Here is a 19,660-nt window from a genome sequence, read left to right as displayed (position 1 = left end):
GTGTTGCGAATTAATTTAAATAATTTTAACCTATAATTTTATAGAACTAGGAAAATACATTTTATAATGGTCATACTTTATAATTTTGTCTACATATTAATACGTAGGTATATATGTGCATAAGATTGAAGAGGAGAACTACAACGACCTCTACTCTTTAATCTTTATATATGCGTATATAGCAAATAATTAGTTACTTTAATTATGTTTGTTATTATATTTTATTTTAATCACGTAACTTTTTTCATGCCGATAAAGTACATCCATGTTTTCTAACAGCATTATAGTTCAGAACCTTTGACTTAAAATAGTTACAGATGATTTGGTGATAACTACTGTTATCAATATGTAATAGATTTAATTATCTATGACACGGGGTTGTGTGCAAGGATAAACCACAGTATCGCACAAAATGAATCGCAGTGAAGTAGTAGAACCTAACCTAGTACCTACTGCCCAAAAATGATTGAGATATTATGTTATCGGTATCCATAATTCAAGTGTTTTTTTAAGTTTCTACAACATTCAATAAGTTTATATCGTAGAAAATGTTGTAGGCAGGTATTTTTTTTTATTATTATTATTATTTTAAAGCCCATAGGTATAACAAGATCATTGCTTGTTGTGGTTTATTTTTTTCTAAATTATTAATTATATATTTTTTTCAACTATAAAAATGTTAGTTATTAAATATATATGAATCAAATTTAAACTAATTTGTACTAGTTATAATATATTTATTTAATAACATCACTTTTTATAAGTTCGTAGGGTCTAAGTGTGTCGTAACGGGGTTCTGGTTTGTTTTATTTTCGCCGAGTTTCTGTGTGTCTCTGTGAACCCCCATTGGGTTCCGTGAATTTATTTAATAGATATATGATACCCAAATATTTGACATATTATGAGTATTTATAATGCTATGAACAAAAAATAATATTTTCATGTGATCTCGCTGTTCTTGATTTAGATACGGATAAGCGTTTTGAAATAAAATCCATTTTAGATTGACTAAGTTTAAAAAAAAATACAGTACACTAGTTAAAAAATAATTATTTTTGTTTTTATATTAAATATGCATGATAGAATTGATAAGGATAACGTATATTATAATATATTTACATTTGATTTTTAAATTTAGATAACATTTTTTAATATATGTATAGGTACAGTTTTTCCAGTTAATAGATATTTTTGAGTACAAAGAAAAATAAAAACCGGCAAAAAACTATTCAAACGTGTTTTTTTCCGGTCCTTCGTATACTCTGTCTTGTGATTTCTTTTTTTTGTGCTTTGAAAAAATCTGATTTTGTTCCTTTTATGCTCAACAAATTTACTAATGCGTATGTTAAAATAAGTAGGTTGCGTTATGACTATACACGCGGGTCCTCGTTCTGTTCGTCGTTTGTATGTAGCCCATTTCACTTAGATAATATGCAAGTTTTTTTATACATAATTTACAATATTTGTTTGAAATGTTGAATTTCAATGAAATACAATACGAGTAATTTTATATAAAAATAAAATGAAACTGATAAATGCTTGAAGATATTCTCTTAAAAATGGGACAAATGAGTAGATACTGAAAAAATTATACACCCCTTCAGGCAACGTCTAGGGATCAAAGAAACATAAGTTTTCTCTTTTTTCTGCGATCGTTAATTTCACGGGCGGTCAATTTTATTATTTCATTAAGAAAAAAAAACGAAATACATACAGGAAAATGTAGAAACCATACAATCAAAATAAAAGGTTGGTGTAACCACCATCAATAATTATCCAGGGACCAAGGACTTCGAAACCTTTATCAGAATTTATTTTTTGTAACATTGGCTATGCCTGAAAATTACAGTTCATTTATGTAATAACTTTATTATTCATAAATTGAATATTATATTTTCAATAGATATTTCATATCATAGGAAACTACTATCATCGTAATAAAGATAATAATAATTTATTTTTACACATACTGCTGACCTAAATTATTGTATTATTCGATCGTTAATATTATATTGCTATAGTCCGGCTTAGTGCATACAAGTACAAAATATATAGATTTTCCGGATTCTCTTATGTGTTTGTTTTTTGTGTCGTCGGGAACTAAACATGTTTTTAGTGGGTTACTGTTGGCGAGGTCGTATAATATATATTTAAGTCTGCAGAGCTTTGCGAATTTGTTTACTTTAAATGTTTGGTTACATGTGGCGCTATAAGTTCTCCGTATATAATATCTCCGGCTGTCTATTGCGTCTACATCGGATAATACGCAAACTGCCCTTAGGCTGTACGTAGCAAACGGTTGTTTGCAAATGTCTACTAGCTGTATATTCTATTAAGCAAATTAATATTTTAGTACTTAATGTATTGGAATTGAGAGAAACATAATCTAGAAGAAATCAATTTATTTCACAGTTTTCATAAAAGCCGTTCTATATATTCCATCCAGCCGTTTGATTATATTTATATGTTGGTATGTACTATATATATAAAATAAAATATATACCTACTGGATCGGTGGCGAGCAACCGCCCTCGTACACGGCTTTATATGCGAGTATTCTGGAAACATAATCCAGGCCATAAGACCCCCTGGTTGGGTTAGGTTATGTGAGGCAAGCTGAAACACAAGTTTCGTATTTCAGTTCCCACGCCCACAGAGCCAATGATGTGAGCAGACGCATTTCTTTGCCTACCAAGTTCTTTATAATAAAGTACCTATACCTGCTTATTTATCATATTAAGTCCACTGCCGATGTTGCTGGATATTTTCGTCAACGATTGAATCCCGTATTTTGAATCTTGACCTAATATTATTTGTGTATTATTTTTCTTTTTCAAAACTAGTAACGAAAAATATAATACTTACTTTATATGTAGTGTCGTATTCCGTGGATACACTTATGTTGTTTTAAATAATGTGATTACACGTTTGTGGTAGTAACACAAACTAAAATTGTCCTGTAAATACGGTGTGTCTACTTTTTACTAGTTTACTCTTTCTGCAGTATACTATACCAACACTGATTTGCTGATCACTGCGATATTATCGTGTTCTGCTGTAGGCGAAGACAGAATCAAACAGACGTGTTTATTGTTCGAATGTTGTAATCTTATATATAGTGGCAATTGAGTATAATATTATATTATAACCCAACCAAATGCCCTCCTTATTTTCAACGAAATTCTATTGATTTAACTCTGTAGTTTTAATAATAATATATAGATACTATATATTATTTTCTTACATTAATTATTTTGCTTTTGTACCTTCTTTCTAATATATTTTTTTCAAATTGCAATCAATGATTTTTTCATATTGTGTTTATCCTATTTCGTATGTACATATAATAATATACAGATATGCATGTATGTTAGTGCGCATATAGGCGAAGTTAATATGTAGGCATATTTAATGTTGTGTTTAAATAATCCCACCTACCTATGTATTTGTGTTCACGGCGATCGACTTGAATGTGTGTTCAGTGATGTCATCCACATACTCTGTGCATACATTATGCTAATACTCGGCCAAATGTCATCATGGAGTCCATTGTGCAGAGTGCGGAGTTCGGAAATTCACCAGAACATAGACTGCGGCGTACATGTATGTGTATTCAATCAGTGTTTCTTTGCCCCATCTCGAGTCAATAAACCTTTCATTGTTATTTCCAAAAATGTATTTTAATGTTACAATCGCATCCGCTAGACATCATAATTACCATTATAACTAATACTGTAAGAATTAACAAATCCGCTTTATCGACAAAAAAAATTAGCTTCTTAGTCTCAGAAGACGCTCCTATTATGTATGTATGCAAGGCATACGTAGGGTAAAAGTGGTAAAAACATTAGTATAGTTATAGAAGAATAATCAATTTATTGCCTAGCGTATAAACTATTAAGTACTAATAACCATTCAGCCAGTGTCCGTGATATTTAGAGTAATTTTACATAAATTTACTGAAAACTGTATTTACTTATTCCATTTTCTATACTGTGCCCACTTGACTACTTGGTATAGTTAAGGTATTTTTAAGATACTATAAATACTCAAATAAATATTCTTGTGCACAATATGTACCCTCATTAGAATGTTTCAGAGTAGTTTTAAACTGTTTTTTTTTTTTTTTGAAATTCATTAATGGACGCAAAAACTTTCGAGTACCGTAGAAAGGTTTTTACTCTCAATATTTTAGTACTTAACCACTCAGGATACCAGTATACTTATACAATATACACAACCATGTACAAGGGTGTAATATACAATATCATCTTCAAAAACTATATATATTTCCTTTATATTTGTAAGCATAATATGTATAATATAATATATATTTAAATCGAGTGCTAATTATCTCAACACAATAAAGATTCCCACACAGTGTTGATAAAACTACGGATCGTAATATGTAACTTAATAAAATGCAATTATAATTTATTTCATAAAGATAGTTTTAAGTTTGGATTGTATGTACTCATAATAATTGTACCAATCAGGATTTTAAGTTAAAAAATACTTCAAACTTGAAAGTAATTTAATTAATAAAGTAATTTTATTTTAAACATACATAATTCGTTAAATTTTACATTTTTTCTCCGAAATTTATTTATGCTACATTCTCGAGATTTTCAGCATGAATTGAAGTATTAATTTAAAAATTAAAACAATCATGTGTCATTTATTTAATTATTTTATACTTGATAAATTTTACAAATCAGTGCCTGATACGTCTCTTTCCTTATAAAGCATTATTAAATAGAATTCTTATCTATGAAACAAATGCGTATTTTTTTTTTTAAATATATATACTAAAACAACCAGATACGAAGTCGTACATTTTGGTATTTTATTGCTCTGTTTAAATCTTTCTTATCCTTATTAAACACAATGCCACAAATTCATTATGCCTGCCACAATAAATACATTCCCACTACACAAGGGGACTGCTTGTTTGCTAGTTTGTTGTTTTTAGAATACTTTTTGGACTTAGTCATTTGCCATTGTATTTGTATACTGATATAATATTTATCTAGGTTCATTTGTATTAATAATTTTTAAATACGTAATTTTCAAACTCTTGGGCGTTCGAATTCAAATTTTACTTATTTAATATTATAGAAAACTACTTGCTTAGGTAATATATATATTATGTATTATCAAAAATCGTATGAACAAAAATTCTTTATTTTTATATTCATTTTCAAATGTATCATGAAAGTGAAATGAACTATTTTCTGTTACATAACATAATACACATCAAACGGATCTTTATGGAACATAAATGTCTTCTTTCGGCATTATACGAGTAGAAACTAACGAATTGATTAAATATCTAACTTTTAATTGAATTTAGTCGAATATTGTATATTAGTACATTGCATATGCTATAGCCATATTATAATTTATATTTATATATAGTATCTCTTATCGTATCGAGATTCGGTTTTACATACTCCGCTTTATTCCTATAATTTTATTTTATAATAAAAAAAAAAATGTTAAGTCTCAACTCGATGTATTGTTACATATATGTGGCCTATATAATATACATATGCAAATATACGTATATATCATATTATATGGTGGTGTGTAAACTATCAAGAGACATAGTGGGTGGGTGTACCTAAGCATATATATTTCGTGTTTCGTAACTCATCATAACTCTTCGGCAAACGAATGGAAACATTCGCGAATATAAATATTGATGTTATTTAACTTTGGATAATTGGATACTGTTATACATCGGCGCTCTTGCGTGTTGAGGGCGTTCAATTGGCCATCGCGAGCTTGACATGTTACTGAGAATCCCTTGTGCACACATTCATATAAATTTGTACCTACCTCCACAGGTATATTATGTATACACCGGTGAAGAAATGTATTACACGCAGTAAACCCATCACCCACGCAGCGTGCGTGTATCATATTATTTTCGGATAATATGTCATAAGTTTAGTTGACGGTGGAAAAAAGAAGAGAAAAATCGCGTGATTTTTCAGCTTGCTATGAATATTGTAATAATTCACAGTGAATGCGCCAGGAGGTACGTTGAACATTGTATGAGCGTTTAAGACGAGTTAATTCAGATTTTTCGTCGGGAAAACAAAAAGACGTTCGACGAGGACGACACGCGCGTGTATCTCTGTTGCGTTTGACACGCACATCATCAATCCGTCCTGGTTGAAATTGTTATTCGGATGACTGTTTGTGCTGGAAATATAAATCGAAATATTTCGCATATCATATTATTTCATGTACAATTAAACCGCTCGTTTATTCCACTCAGCGCAAATATACTACACAACGTCAAATTCGACACGGCCCGATGTGATCTTTTTTTTTTTTATTCCTCGCGATCGGCAGTCGACCATATTGTATTATATTGGTATGCATTATAGTAGGATAACAAAATAATAATATATTTATCGTTGTACAGAGGACATACAAACACATGGTATCTTAGGTACAATACATATTATTATAAATTATATTGTATTAACTTCATAGTGTAATTCTTCTTGGCGTCTCCCCTCGTACATATGCGAGCACACATTATCGTCTTCGATCGCCGGTTCTATCTCAACATTTTCTTTACAACGATTCTCGAGGCCCGTCCGAGATTCGGTTCAACGCACATCATTTGAGTGCCTGCAGTTGCTTAGAATATTATCATTGTGCCTGTACCTACCGTGAAATCGAAATATATATATTTTTTTTATTATAAGAACACCATGGTGTACCTGTGTACTAATGAGAAAATATACGAATGGGCAAACAATAGATAGGTAGACTAAATATATGCCTATAATTCTAGATGGGGCGGAAACAAGGATGATCCCTAATATTATATTCGTTTTCTGTACACTTAGTTACTGTAGTATTATTTGTTTTTCTTAATATTTTACATATCATCGTTGCATTATAAATTAAGACTTACACGGCCCTGATTTACACACCGAGAGCAATAAGGTCATAACTTATAAAAGAAATATTCTTTTGTAAAACGATTTAAAGTTGTTATATAACACAAACGAATTATATTTAAATGTGTGTTAGAAATTTTAACACGTCCCAACAAATTCACAATAGAAGAACAAGTAAGAAATGTTCTATTTGATTGATTTGTGAATTTTGTGAGAGTCTTAAAAAACATCAAATTATATATAAACTATAATACTTTATTGAGCTATGAGTTCACGGCCTAAATAATAACGAATAAACATATTATTCATAATTATTAAGCATTATTATTATTATTAATTAATTGTATTTAATTATTTTTTACTCTCGCGACTCGTGATTGGCATTGGGTAGTTATTCTCGCCTTGGAACTGATGATTGTAATATATTTTGTTAGTCGGTTTAAAGTTCGTTTGGTTTTCTGTCGAATGTAGAAAATAGTTTTATATAATATGAACGTTTTCTCGGAACCTATTATTTAAAATGTATTGTTATTTTTGTAGCATAAATTATGGTTATATACGAACCATTTGTATTAATGATTAATCAGTTGATGATATTTTCTCATAAATTCAACCTAGCTCTACACGTGTATATTTTTTTGACAATAATTCTTCCATATCTATTGCAAAATCGTAACATTAACTTCAAAACAAAATCGAATTCCTTCGGTTGTTGTAACATCCCTTAGCGTTTTCTTATAAACGTATAAAACCACTGTTTAATGGCGGTCAGCCAACTTTTATTTCCTTTGCCATGTTTCTTCGATTATTACAGTTATATATAGACCATATTAGATTGTAATGAAATGTCTTGATTGGTTATTTTCTGCCCAAAAATATTATACACTCGCGTTGATTGCATTACATCAATATTGAACAATATTAAAATTGTTTACAACAGCGTGCTTGTTAAATGTTAATTTCAATGTTTCATTAATTTTACCGAGAAGGTTGCATATTACTCTCCTATTAGATTATAACGAATAATGACTAGAGTAAATACATAATTTAATTTCAGCGTTTAAATCTCGCCGGAAGGTTTGCCGTGCTCTTATGTGTCAGATGGAAAATTTGATTTGTCAAGAAATGAATTGTATTTCTCCTATAATAATATTCGAAGTGTTATATTATATATTAATATATTATACACTGCAATATGATGCACGCGTGTGTTCGTTTTATTCGTATTATTCGTATTATTGTTATAATTATTATTATTATTATTATTATTATTATTACTATTATTATTACTATTATTATGTTTTCATGACTCGAATATCGCATGATGTAACATAATAATATGACCTGACAAAACCCTCGCAAATTGTTTAATGTTTTGTCACTGATAGGTTAGTTGATATACTCGTAATATCCTCGCTGTAATTAAGTTTACGTGGATATATATATTTATATAGAGTCATACGCTAGCTGGTAGCTATATCATATATTATCATATCTGCCAGAAATGGAGAGGGTCGCCACGAGATGTGTTTGGCCACACGGTAATAATAGAATTTTCGTACGCGTTGTTTGTACAGTTTTCTTCCCACCACCTGCAACCCCTCCGAGAATACGCTCACCCCCGTCCCGACGCTTTTATTGCGGACAAGCCGGTCACGTTTGTCGTTCAGGAAAAAAAAATGTGCGCCGTGAATATCGATGAGTTCCGGGGGAAATTCCGGAGCGTTTCAATTTGACGTATCAGACGTTTTTATCGAGACCGGCGGACTTTTGGGTACACACATCATATATATTTTAATACACATACATGGTCGCGTACAGTGTTCCGAAATGACCTTGTTATGTTCTGCATCGGTATGAGCGATTATTATTATATTACCCTTCCACCTATATACGCAAGTTCGGAGGATCGACGGAAATTCGGCCGCCCGCTATCTGTAATTTTTTACACTTAATATCTGCATTTTTATTTTACGCTTCTCTTTTAACTGGGTTTTAATTTTTATTGGTTAAAATGTTTTTTATACCACCGAGTTGTACAACAGAATCAATTCGTTTGTATACCAAAAAATCCATGTTATAAACCCGTCACCCATCTTACCTGCTTTTTCGTTCAACAGCTTTCATTGGTCCTGTTTATAAATAAATCATTTATTACAGAGAAACGCTAATATTTTAGTATACAATATTATGTTCTTGCGTAATATTTAAAACTAGGGAAGATACCTTTAGTGAAACATAAATTAGAGAATTTTTGTACGTAAATGATTTTGTAAATTCAGCGAGAAATGTACAAAAGTTCTGAGAAAAAGATTTTATAAAAACTATTTTATTGGTAAAACTTTAAATGTTAATACAAAATAAAAAACAAAAAGCGGTCTTGCGAATTATTAAAACCAACCACTTTTAAACGTGTATTGGTACATTTCACGAAACTATTAGCAAAATTATAAAGTCGTAAAATTTAATATCTTGTGATCAGCGCGTTCGGCTCGAGATTTCGTACGAATATCAAATGAAAAATGCACCACATCATTGTAACAACCAGTGTTTTATGGACCGTGTGGAGTTTTCCGGGACTAGTCTGGTGGCGTAGTCTGAAAACAAACGAAACGACGCTGTTCCGTGTCGGCTGTTTTTACGATTTTCATTTATGCATCATCTATTACACATTTACACCTATATATTATAATATTATCGTATTGTGTATAGCGTATATAATATTATTTCATGTGTGTGTCTCGTGTAGTAGTGCAGTCTGAACTTGGCCATAGAGTAATAGACACAGGCTGACGGACGGATAAATAATGTTTACTGTTCGTCCACGCCTATTTCCCGGATATCTGTTTACAGCCGCGCGTGTTCTGGCCCGATGTGGTGTCGCACGTCAGACAATCATATTATTATGTATGATAGTAAAATTATAATAGTTTCGTTGTCGCAGTAATACAATCCGGCGGACTTGTGTTTATGCATTTGGTTACGCGACATCGCCCCACAAATATAAATAACATTATTCATTATTATCGACGACCGTTCATATCAACCGTACGTTGTTCGTGGTAAACATATAATACCTTATGTCCTTATACCTATTGCCTGTAGAAGTAGGCACATCACGCGATATACAATTCTATATAAGGCGAATTCGAACGGATTTGGAGCGATTCTATATCAATATGTATATTACACAATGACACACTTAATACATTGTATTAACGATAAAAGCATAACGGAAAGATGTATTTTTGCAGACTTTCGTGACTTTTTTAACGCATGGAAAATAAACTATATCGGTAATAATCAATGATGAATAGATCAATAACCACCATTTTAAATTCTTAATATGCCAATATTATATAGAAATGTTCAATAATAATTGTCAAAACTTGGTAAGAAGATGGTACGGTGTGTGTGTTCATGTAACTCAATGAATAAAAATAAAATAAATAAAAACTATTTGATTTGTATGTAACTTCTGACGTAGAATACCATGCACATGCGTATGTAAAGACTTGGGAAAGATAAACATCAAACATTTTTTTACATTTTTTTTGTGTATAAAATATAATATACGTACATTTATAAGTATTTATTTAGTTTTTTTTATTAGGGATAGTTATATTCCAATATCTGCTTAGAAGTCGTACAAATATTATTATTATTAACCCTCTGGGTGCTGTAACTAGTGAGATATTACGACTAATAGTGAATTTCTGCTTCTGCGTTTACCCTGCATTGAGTATAGTCGATAGAGGGGATACATATATGAAAAACGAATGGTGAGTTAGGTTAGGTCGTATTGTGTTAGAATGGCGAACACAAAATAAATGCTATAGCCAGGCGTGGAATAAAGAGTGAATATATACGTCTTAATGGTTTTCGGCTTTTTGTCACACAAATATATATATATGATATGATCGGTAGGTACCTATTATACAATATTATATAAGACCATCTGCCTTGTATTTTCGGGCTACTGGGAGGAATCCGCTCTTCACAATAGAAATACCTTAAATATTTTTTTTTTTATACATTTTGTTAAGTGAAAAATGTTTTCCAGCAAATTTCAAGAATAAGAATATGAAAGAAGGTACCTAGATATTTAATTTTATTGTATTCAACACTGAACATTTTGTGTTTTTTCTATATATTTTACAATCAATGATGGTTATATGTATATTTTTGTGTAAGATTTAACTGCATGCTAAATGCTAAATTATTTTTTTTAGTCTTTTACTTTTTTGTTTATATATATATTGTTTTGGTATTCTACCCAAATGCATCCAACTAAGTTAATTTGATTTTGAGAGGTAAATTGGTGAATATTATATTATACTAAGTGAAATTTTGGCATCGATATTATGAAAGGTAGGCGTACAAACTAAAAACTAATGTAGGAATTAGTCCTAAGATAAATAATACAAGTATTTCCCCGTAGACTACACCAAATCGATAAATATGCGCTGGGGTAATAGCATTATTAAAATATTTTATTTATAATTCAAAAATCATTTTAAATATATAGGTAAATACAACAAAGAGGTTGTTATAATTTTTTTTTTTATATATATATATTTTTTATATTTTATTTTAAATGCAATTGTATAATATAGTGTACCGTGGTTGATATTCTATAATATGCTTTCGTTTTTTTATTTTTATTTTATAACTTATTATTTAAATACAAATATAATATTATGTTTTTTTTTTAAATACCCATGAATAATTTTGAGTACCTCCATGTAGTAAAAACTTGTGTGTTTCACTCGAATTCATTCTTTATATTAAAATAAAAAAATCTTATTTTTAAATATTTTTTATTTTCAATGTTTTGAATTGATCAGTAAAAGCTAAAATCTATTTTCTGTAATCAAGTATACCTTTTACCCAGTCATAATTTGTCTTGCACTTTGTGTATATAGCTCAGGGTTTATGGTTGTAGGTTGTAATATTTTACTATTTTATTAAGAAATCTGCAGTATAATATAGTTTTAGTAAAATTAATTTATTGTTAGAAACTATAATGCAGTTGGCGTGAAAATATTATGAAATATAAATAAATATTGCACTTTACACTTTACACTTTTTAACGGGTATTGGTATAGTCAATGAGAAAGTCAAAATATCATCGCGCGTTCTCATTTTGTCCCGTAACATTGATATCCACCAATTTAAATATCCGAAAAAAAATCTGTGACCCCTTCGTTGGATAAACCTAAATGTAATGATTCCCCAGAGAGTAAGAGCATATCGCTTTATAAACACGAGACGAGTTTGGAATTTTGTGGAAATAGTTTCATTCCCCGTTATCTCGATGAATAATTCCTAAAAAAGACCGAAGTTGGACAGTATTTCTCTACAATCTGTGTTAGTGCTTTCTTAATTAAAAACCATCGTTCTGTAATAAGTTTACAACTCGATCCAAGCTGTGACGGAAAACTGTCTTTAAGGCCGTAGGTATATATGCATATTTTATATTATGTCCCATGAATGCATACAACATCATGATTTCTTCAAAATATTGAAAATTCTAAACTGATTAGATTTTATAAACTAGCCATTAATCATTAAGCAAGTCATTTCCAGGCACTCATAATGTTTAATCATATTATATTCGTACTTTCTATAGACCAACACATTTTCATAAACAAATACTCATTTATTAATCTGCAAATCAACGAGTTTATACCCTTATTTGGATTACATTTACATACCTATAATATAATTTTAAAAACTACAAAAACTTTTAATTTGATTTTTCTCATTTATTATCTTTTTCGTAAAATTGTTATTTATTGACATTTAATTCCAAAACGCAAATAATAAACAGTTCATAAAAACTTAATTTAATTATTAAAAAAAATCAGCAGCAGCTGTAGGTAAAAATTATTAAAATGTGTTACATACGCATGATAATCGTCATTAATGCAATTATGTTTTTAGTATTATATTATTTTATCTTGGATAACGTTTATAGTTTTGTAACTCATTGATCATAATTGACAGCAATTGCATATCGTAAATTAAATAATGTTCGAGTGCAACCGGCTTAAAAACAAATGGACTTTTACGCAAAGATTTCTAAAAACTATTATCTTGCAATCCGTTTAAAAACCTTATAATAACTTAGTAAATGTAGAATCACGCACATCTGGAGTTGAAATTACTTGGTTTAAATTTAAACTTAAGAAAATGATAGTATATCTCCTACATATGCTTCGATTGATATATTTTTTAAGACGATGCTACCTATATATTTTACTAATCGTATAGTATAACGAAGCGTGCCTATGTCGTCTTGGTAACGTCGTTTCGAATGAATATCCACGAAAATATACATTTTTATATTGCTATAGTATAATATATTATACAGTATAATATATTTATTTTATATCATATTGGTTTAGGTATAAGATACGATGTTTACTCCTTTATCGTATCTCCTTGTTGTTTTTCTATTATACGCCGGGAGGAGAGCAGTATTTTTTCGACGGGTGTACACACGCACTAACGACTTTATAGTAGGTAAATATACAATAAGTTTATTCCAAATAACACGATGTACGTACCATATTGTAACATGTGTGCGCGTGCTTCAATAATTTTAAACGATTTTAACATCATACAGTGAGTATAATGTAATTTAAACAGTCATAATATTATTTCGAGACACCACAGCGTTGGTATTATTAATAACAAAAGCTGCACAGGAATTATACTCGTCGAGTATAAAGCTGAAAATCCTGGCAGTGAGAAACAATGGAAAAATATTATGGTATTATTTGATAACAACCCTAAGTGTTTATAGTATATATATACTATACACGGGTACTTACTACTTACCGCCAACTTATCAATTCTGAATTCATTAACCGATATAGTTGATTTCGTTAAAACATTTTACGACCATTGTACAATAGTTTTAAATCGTAATTTTCAGCATAATATGTGCTTCATACGTATTAACATCTGTGGTGTGTGTCTACTTATAATTTTGTACACACTTCGATGTCTTGCTGATTAATTTGAATATAAATTATTGACCAAGCGTGTTTGAGTTGACATGTTGTTAATTGGTGTATTAACATATTATATATTATATGAGTATACATATATTACTTAAGAATATGTTTCTTAAACAATATTCGTTTTCAATAATAATATTACGATGTCGCTTAAAATTGGATTTGACATATTGCACATTTTAAATATAAATTATCTTCAAATTGTTCTCGCTAAGCAGTAAAATTTATAATATATTGTACCTACTCTTTTTTTTAGTTCTTTTTCGTAATTTATACATTAAACAGCATTTAAACATTTTAAATTGTTAAATATACTTTGTAGGGAAATGTCGTATTTCGTTTTGTTTAGTTGCTTTTCTTATACAAAACATTATACTTAACATGAGATCATTAATTTTATGATCCTATAGAAAATACACAAATACTCTTAAAAGTTTGGGACTTGAAAACTTAAATATTTTGTACGAGTGTATTGATAATCACACAAACACACACAATCGTACTCGATCAACGATACATACTTAAAACAAATCAAAACAAAAAACACGCGGCATTTGCACAGAATTCAAGATTATAATTATTTACTAGTCGTTTAAATGATTTAGATTGATTCGATGTTGTGTCGAGTTTGCGTAAAATATTAAAATTAATTACGCCGATGTACTAAGTGCAAAATGTTGATGAAGGGGTCAAAATTACTTTTTTGTGTAAACGCGAGAACTGAAATATTATTAGAGTTTTTGGTTGGAGAGATTGCTTTGTATAATCTGTACATGTGTACATATTAAATAATATGAATCACAACTGGGACGAACTTTATGTGTTTTAAATTACCTCGATGAACGGCTGCTATGGCTGGTACACCGAAGAAACACGCATGACAAATGTTAAAAGTTTGACAACAACGATTTTACATGAATACAAATCATAAATGTGTCTTGTACAGTGCAATTAACGGTTTTCTTATTTTCAATAATATACACACGTTCTATTGAAACAACTGATGAATAATAATCTAAACAACTATTACCTATAGTTTTTGTACACTGCGTATACAATTATTTAACAATTTGAACAGTTGTCAATCGCAATCAAAAAAATACCACCTATATATGCGATTCTCTCACTTTATTTACAATCTATACGTTTGTACATGTGTTGTTTATTCGGATAATAACGCATCAAAACGGTGAACAGTGCGATGAATGTAATATGAACGGTCATCAGTGCCATTGCACTGACGAACTCAATACTTAAACGAAAACAATTATAGAGGAATGTCAGCGTACACCGTGTACGCCGTTTTTGCGGTAAGCTTATACGAAATCTATTGTTGATGATGATGATGATTATTATTATATTATTTTATTGTACGATATTACATTTCATTTTAAACAGATTTGAAAATAAAACGGACAAATTATTAACACCACGATTAAATATCCCTGATATTTTCTTGAGCCACAGTTTTACTTTTATAATAATATGTCTAAAACTTTAGTCTCGCAATAGGCTTGCCCCAAATTTCATGTTTTCAAATAGGTGATAAATAATACTATTACTTGATAATATTATCTCGTAATATTTAATTGTATTGGTAAATATAACTAAAATATAAAATTTATCCAATTAATGTTATCATGCATCAATAACATTAATTTTTATCAGACTACCCATATCAGTTTAGAGATATATTTTATTGGTTACATGATTATAATATATTACGTCTGGTTTAAATTGCTTCTGCCGTCAGATTAATGTTTTTACCATACCTATAGTTATATTAAATTTTTAATACGTTAAAGGTTAAATTTCAGGAAAAACTTGCTTATGTGACTTAATTCAATTGTGGGTTCCTTTCAATTTTTTCCTTCCTGATTAAAGTCTTCGAACTTGTGTTATATTTTTTTTGGCATAATAATTATCATTATTTTGTATAATTGACACACTAACCAATTCAAACAATATCAATTATAAAATATTTTAAAATGTTTTTTGTACCTACTCAATCGGGGTTTTTGTTTTTTTGAGAGGTAGATGGTCAATTTTAGGTATGACTTATTATCATCAAAATGCCTATAGGTGTATGATATATTAGATTTTAAATGTTTTATTAAAAAAAAAAAATATTTATATCTTCTCTTAAGTTTTTATTATTATTATGTATTACCTTCTACTCGTCAAGTAGCATATTTATGCAGAATTATGAGTATCTATTATTTTTTGCTCACTACATCATAATTGTTTAAACATGAAAAATATATCATACAATATCAATATCACATCAAGCACCTTTTATTATTTCCAGTTTCATGTGGTGTTTTAATTTAATTAATTAACTAATATGAGTTAAGTACGCTTTTGGTATAACCATTATCCGTGTTGCACTATAATTTTCTTTTGCATAATATGTCCTTATGTATAATAAGATAGAGTCTAAAGTGCTTATATACTAACGAATGTACCTAATGGGAATTTAAAATTTTCATTTTTTTTTTATAAATTTAAAAAGTCTGTTTAACGAGTCGAACGTATTAACATAAACCTCAAGAAAAAATTTTTAATGTATTTTCGGAAAATAAAATCAATATAGCCATATTTTGCTGCCCTGAATCTATAATATTATATTATACGCCTAAGGAGAAAGGCATGTCCTTCAGGATTATCATATTGATAATCTTGCCGTAACTTGTTTTCAAACATGTCATAAAATATCAATATTGATGATAAACAAATGCATTATGTTATACATTCATTAATATTCTCATCATTACGAATAATTTCTTGTCCCTTCTGGTTTTTCCCTTTTTTTTAATAAAAGTTTTCATTGCTTCATTTTACCTACAGCCTTATGTTTTTTTCAGTGAATAAATAAACTTACAATGTTTTTTTTATTTTTTGTCTTTGATTATTGGAATATATTATGTATTACGCTGTATGCGACTCTCCGCCTTCTCTATTTTTATGGCTCTTTTATTGTCGTATAATAAACTTTTCGAGACTTAAATTGCGGGACTTGTTCCCTTACCACATGAATTATGTTTACAAATTTATGATTATAAACTCTAATTAATGTAAACATTGTTATGGTACATACTATACATAAGGTATATCTTATATAGAAATTATTATTCAACAGATAAGTTGTCACGGAATTTTTTTTCGAAATGGTCCACTATAATAATCTACTGAATCTACTTGTAGTGTACAAGTCTACTTACAATATTAATACATTATTTATTTAGGTAACACATTTAATTTGTAGTGGTGTATGCAGAAAATATTATACATCCTTCAATTTCTCTATTATAATTAATTTTATTTCAAGTTAAATAAATAATCTAAAAATTAATTCTAACGATTGACGAAATTACCAACACTGATGTGCATACACTTGCGGACTATACCGATAGTTACCGCCCGTACTATATAAAGCCGATAAAATAAGTTATCCATACCGTAGTAACAGCTGATCCATTAAATAATTTTAATAATAATCATAATAATTTTAAAAACCATCAACATCATCATATCATACCATACCAAACCAAACCATATCATAATAATGAAACAATAAAAAAACAAACCTCCCCGTCGCCGGTGGTGCGATCACGGTCGTGTTGTTGTAGGTGGCGGCGGCTGTGACTGTGACCGCATTAATACAACCGGACGAGGTCGGTCCCGAGGGGGTGTTCGAGCAATCCGTTTCGGAGATGATGGACCACGACAAGGAAATGACCAAGGACGTTGCGGAGATGTTGGTGGCGGCCGAGTCGCTGGGTTGTGCGAAGGCGGAGGACGACGTGGACCCCGCCGCTGCGAAGGCTCAGACCGAGAAGCTCAAAAGGGCGCTGGCGGCCATGGACGAAGTGCAGAGAACCGCGGCCGACGTGTTCGACCGGTGCTACGACGATTTCCTGGACCTGTATCCTGCGTGGCGCATGTACCTGCTTTGCAAGGACCCCGAGCACAAGAAAGCCCTGTTCAAGACTTACAGGACGTTGTTGGGCCGATACAATACGGGCCGAAAGGCGCTCATCCGGGACCTGGGAGTGCTCATGGCCCTCGAGAAGGCACTGTTGCCGTCCAACGTGTACGCCGACCCCGACCACCGGATCAAGCAGTCGGCCGACACGGCCGCGGTGCTCGACAACTTTTGACCCGGTCTCGTTTTGTTCTGATTTTTTTTTTTTTTTTGTGTGTGTGTACCTATATACTATAAATTTGCAGTACTTCCGTCATAATCGATGTACGCCAATAATTTACGTAACACTGTTATGATTTTATGTAGACCCCGAACGTCGTGTGTAAACTGATATTGTAACATTATATTATGTATACATAAATATTGAGCGTAACATAATACTCATCGCCGGTACTTATCTAATAATAATATTATATTTATATTTAGCAGTACTATGTATATGTATATATATGTAATATGTATGTATGGGATATCGTCTTTATCATTTGTCCGGTTCACCTATTGTTTTCGCCATCTCATTCCCCTCTTCCACCCGCACCATTGCGCACAGTCCCTGGTCCGGATGTACTTAAGTCTTTTTTTCCTTTCTCACTTTTTTCGTCATTTCGCCGAACTCTTTGAATTTTTCATCGGACCTTCAGCGATACGCCGATAATTATTATTTACTACCTTCGCCGTATATAGGTATATATATACCGCGTTGGTACTATATTCTTTTCTTTTTTTAATGACTTTAAACTTTTATAAACTTTTCCGTGCACCGTGGCGTGGCGTGGCGGCATAAAGAATATAGTTTAAGCAATTCAATTCGCCGAGAAGATTTACGACAGACGCTGTGCCGACAAGAGCAAATAAAAAAAAAAAAATGAAAATACGGCAATATTTCGTTATCATTAGTTACAAATTGTATTCGTAGGGTATACTGTAAGTAACGATTTAATACACTATACCTATGTAAGTCTCCGACGACGTACAAACGTTAAATATTAAGCCCGCCGAATGTATGATGTCTTATAGATTTCTTTATACCTAGCTAGGATTGCAGTGTATTGATTTTACTATGATGGTTTTTTTTTTTATCCGAACACTTTTTATTTCTGATGGACGCTAGGTTTGCTGTATACAGAGAAGATTCACTCGGCGTGTTCGGACAGTGTACTTTTAGGATGTAATTTTTCGATTTCCTCTATAGTTTTCCCTGGGACCATGAAGATATGTCGGCGACCAACCATTAATCGTATTTCGATTGCCACGATTTTTTTTTCAGAATTGTATATCACATTACACCCAGTATAATATATAGAAACAGGCGGCGTTATGCGTAGTGCCCGACTCTTCCGGTTCTGTATCCTGCTCTGTTTTTTTTCTCTCCCACTTTTCCGGACTTTTTTATACCACGCTCGATATGGAAAAAAAACAACATGTATATATATATATTTATATTTAACATTTAATCCGATTCCTAGTGTAATGCACACAGGTAAGTACGCTAGTCGTTCGCATATAATACGTGCATGCGCTCTTCACAACAACTTGACGTGCCGGAGCGTTTTTCCGCCAATTTACCTAATTGTTACGCGCATTAAACAAACGCGCGCCCGTCCCGTATTCGCCGTACCGTAAATAATACAGGACAAGTTAAATAATACGCGCAACCCGCGTGAACGTCAGAGAAAGAGGAACGTCTGCGACTAGAAATCCCGAGTGCAGGTCGATCCGGTTAG

General features: G+C 30.9%; 1 protein-coding gene across 1 annotated transcript; it reads left to right on the top strand.

Annotated features, from left to right (window-relative positions):
* The first annotated feature begins 15,077 nt into the window (after positions 1 to 15,077).
* LOC111031391 lies at positions 15,078 to 18,406 on the top strand. Its single transcript, XM_022311304.1, has 2 exons — positions 15,078 to 15,261; positions 17,581 to 18,406. The coding sequence occupies exons 1-2, from the start codon at positions 15,229 to 15,231 to the stop codon at positions 18,109 to 18,111; spliced, it is 564 nt and encodes a 187-aa protein (XP_022166996.1). The 5' UTR covers positions 15,078 to 15,228; the 3' UTR covers positions 18,112 to 18,406.
* Positions 18,407 to 19,660: the final 1,254 nt, after the last annotated feature.

Source organism: Myzus persicae, unplaced genomic scaffold, assembly GCF_001856785.1.
Source record: "Myzus persicae strain clone G006 unplaced genomic scaffold, MPER_G0061.0, whole genome shotgun sequence".
Taxonomy (NCBI): domain Eukaryota; kingdom Metazoa; phylum Arthropoda; class Insecta; order Hemiptera; family Aphididae; genus Myzus; species Myzus persicae.
This window is presented reverse-complemented; position numbering and strand designations above follow the sequence as displayed.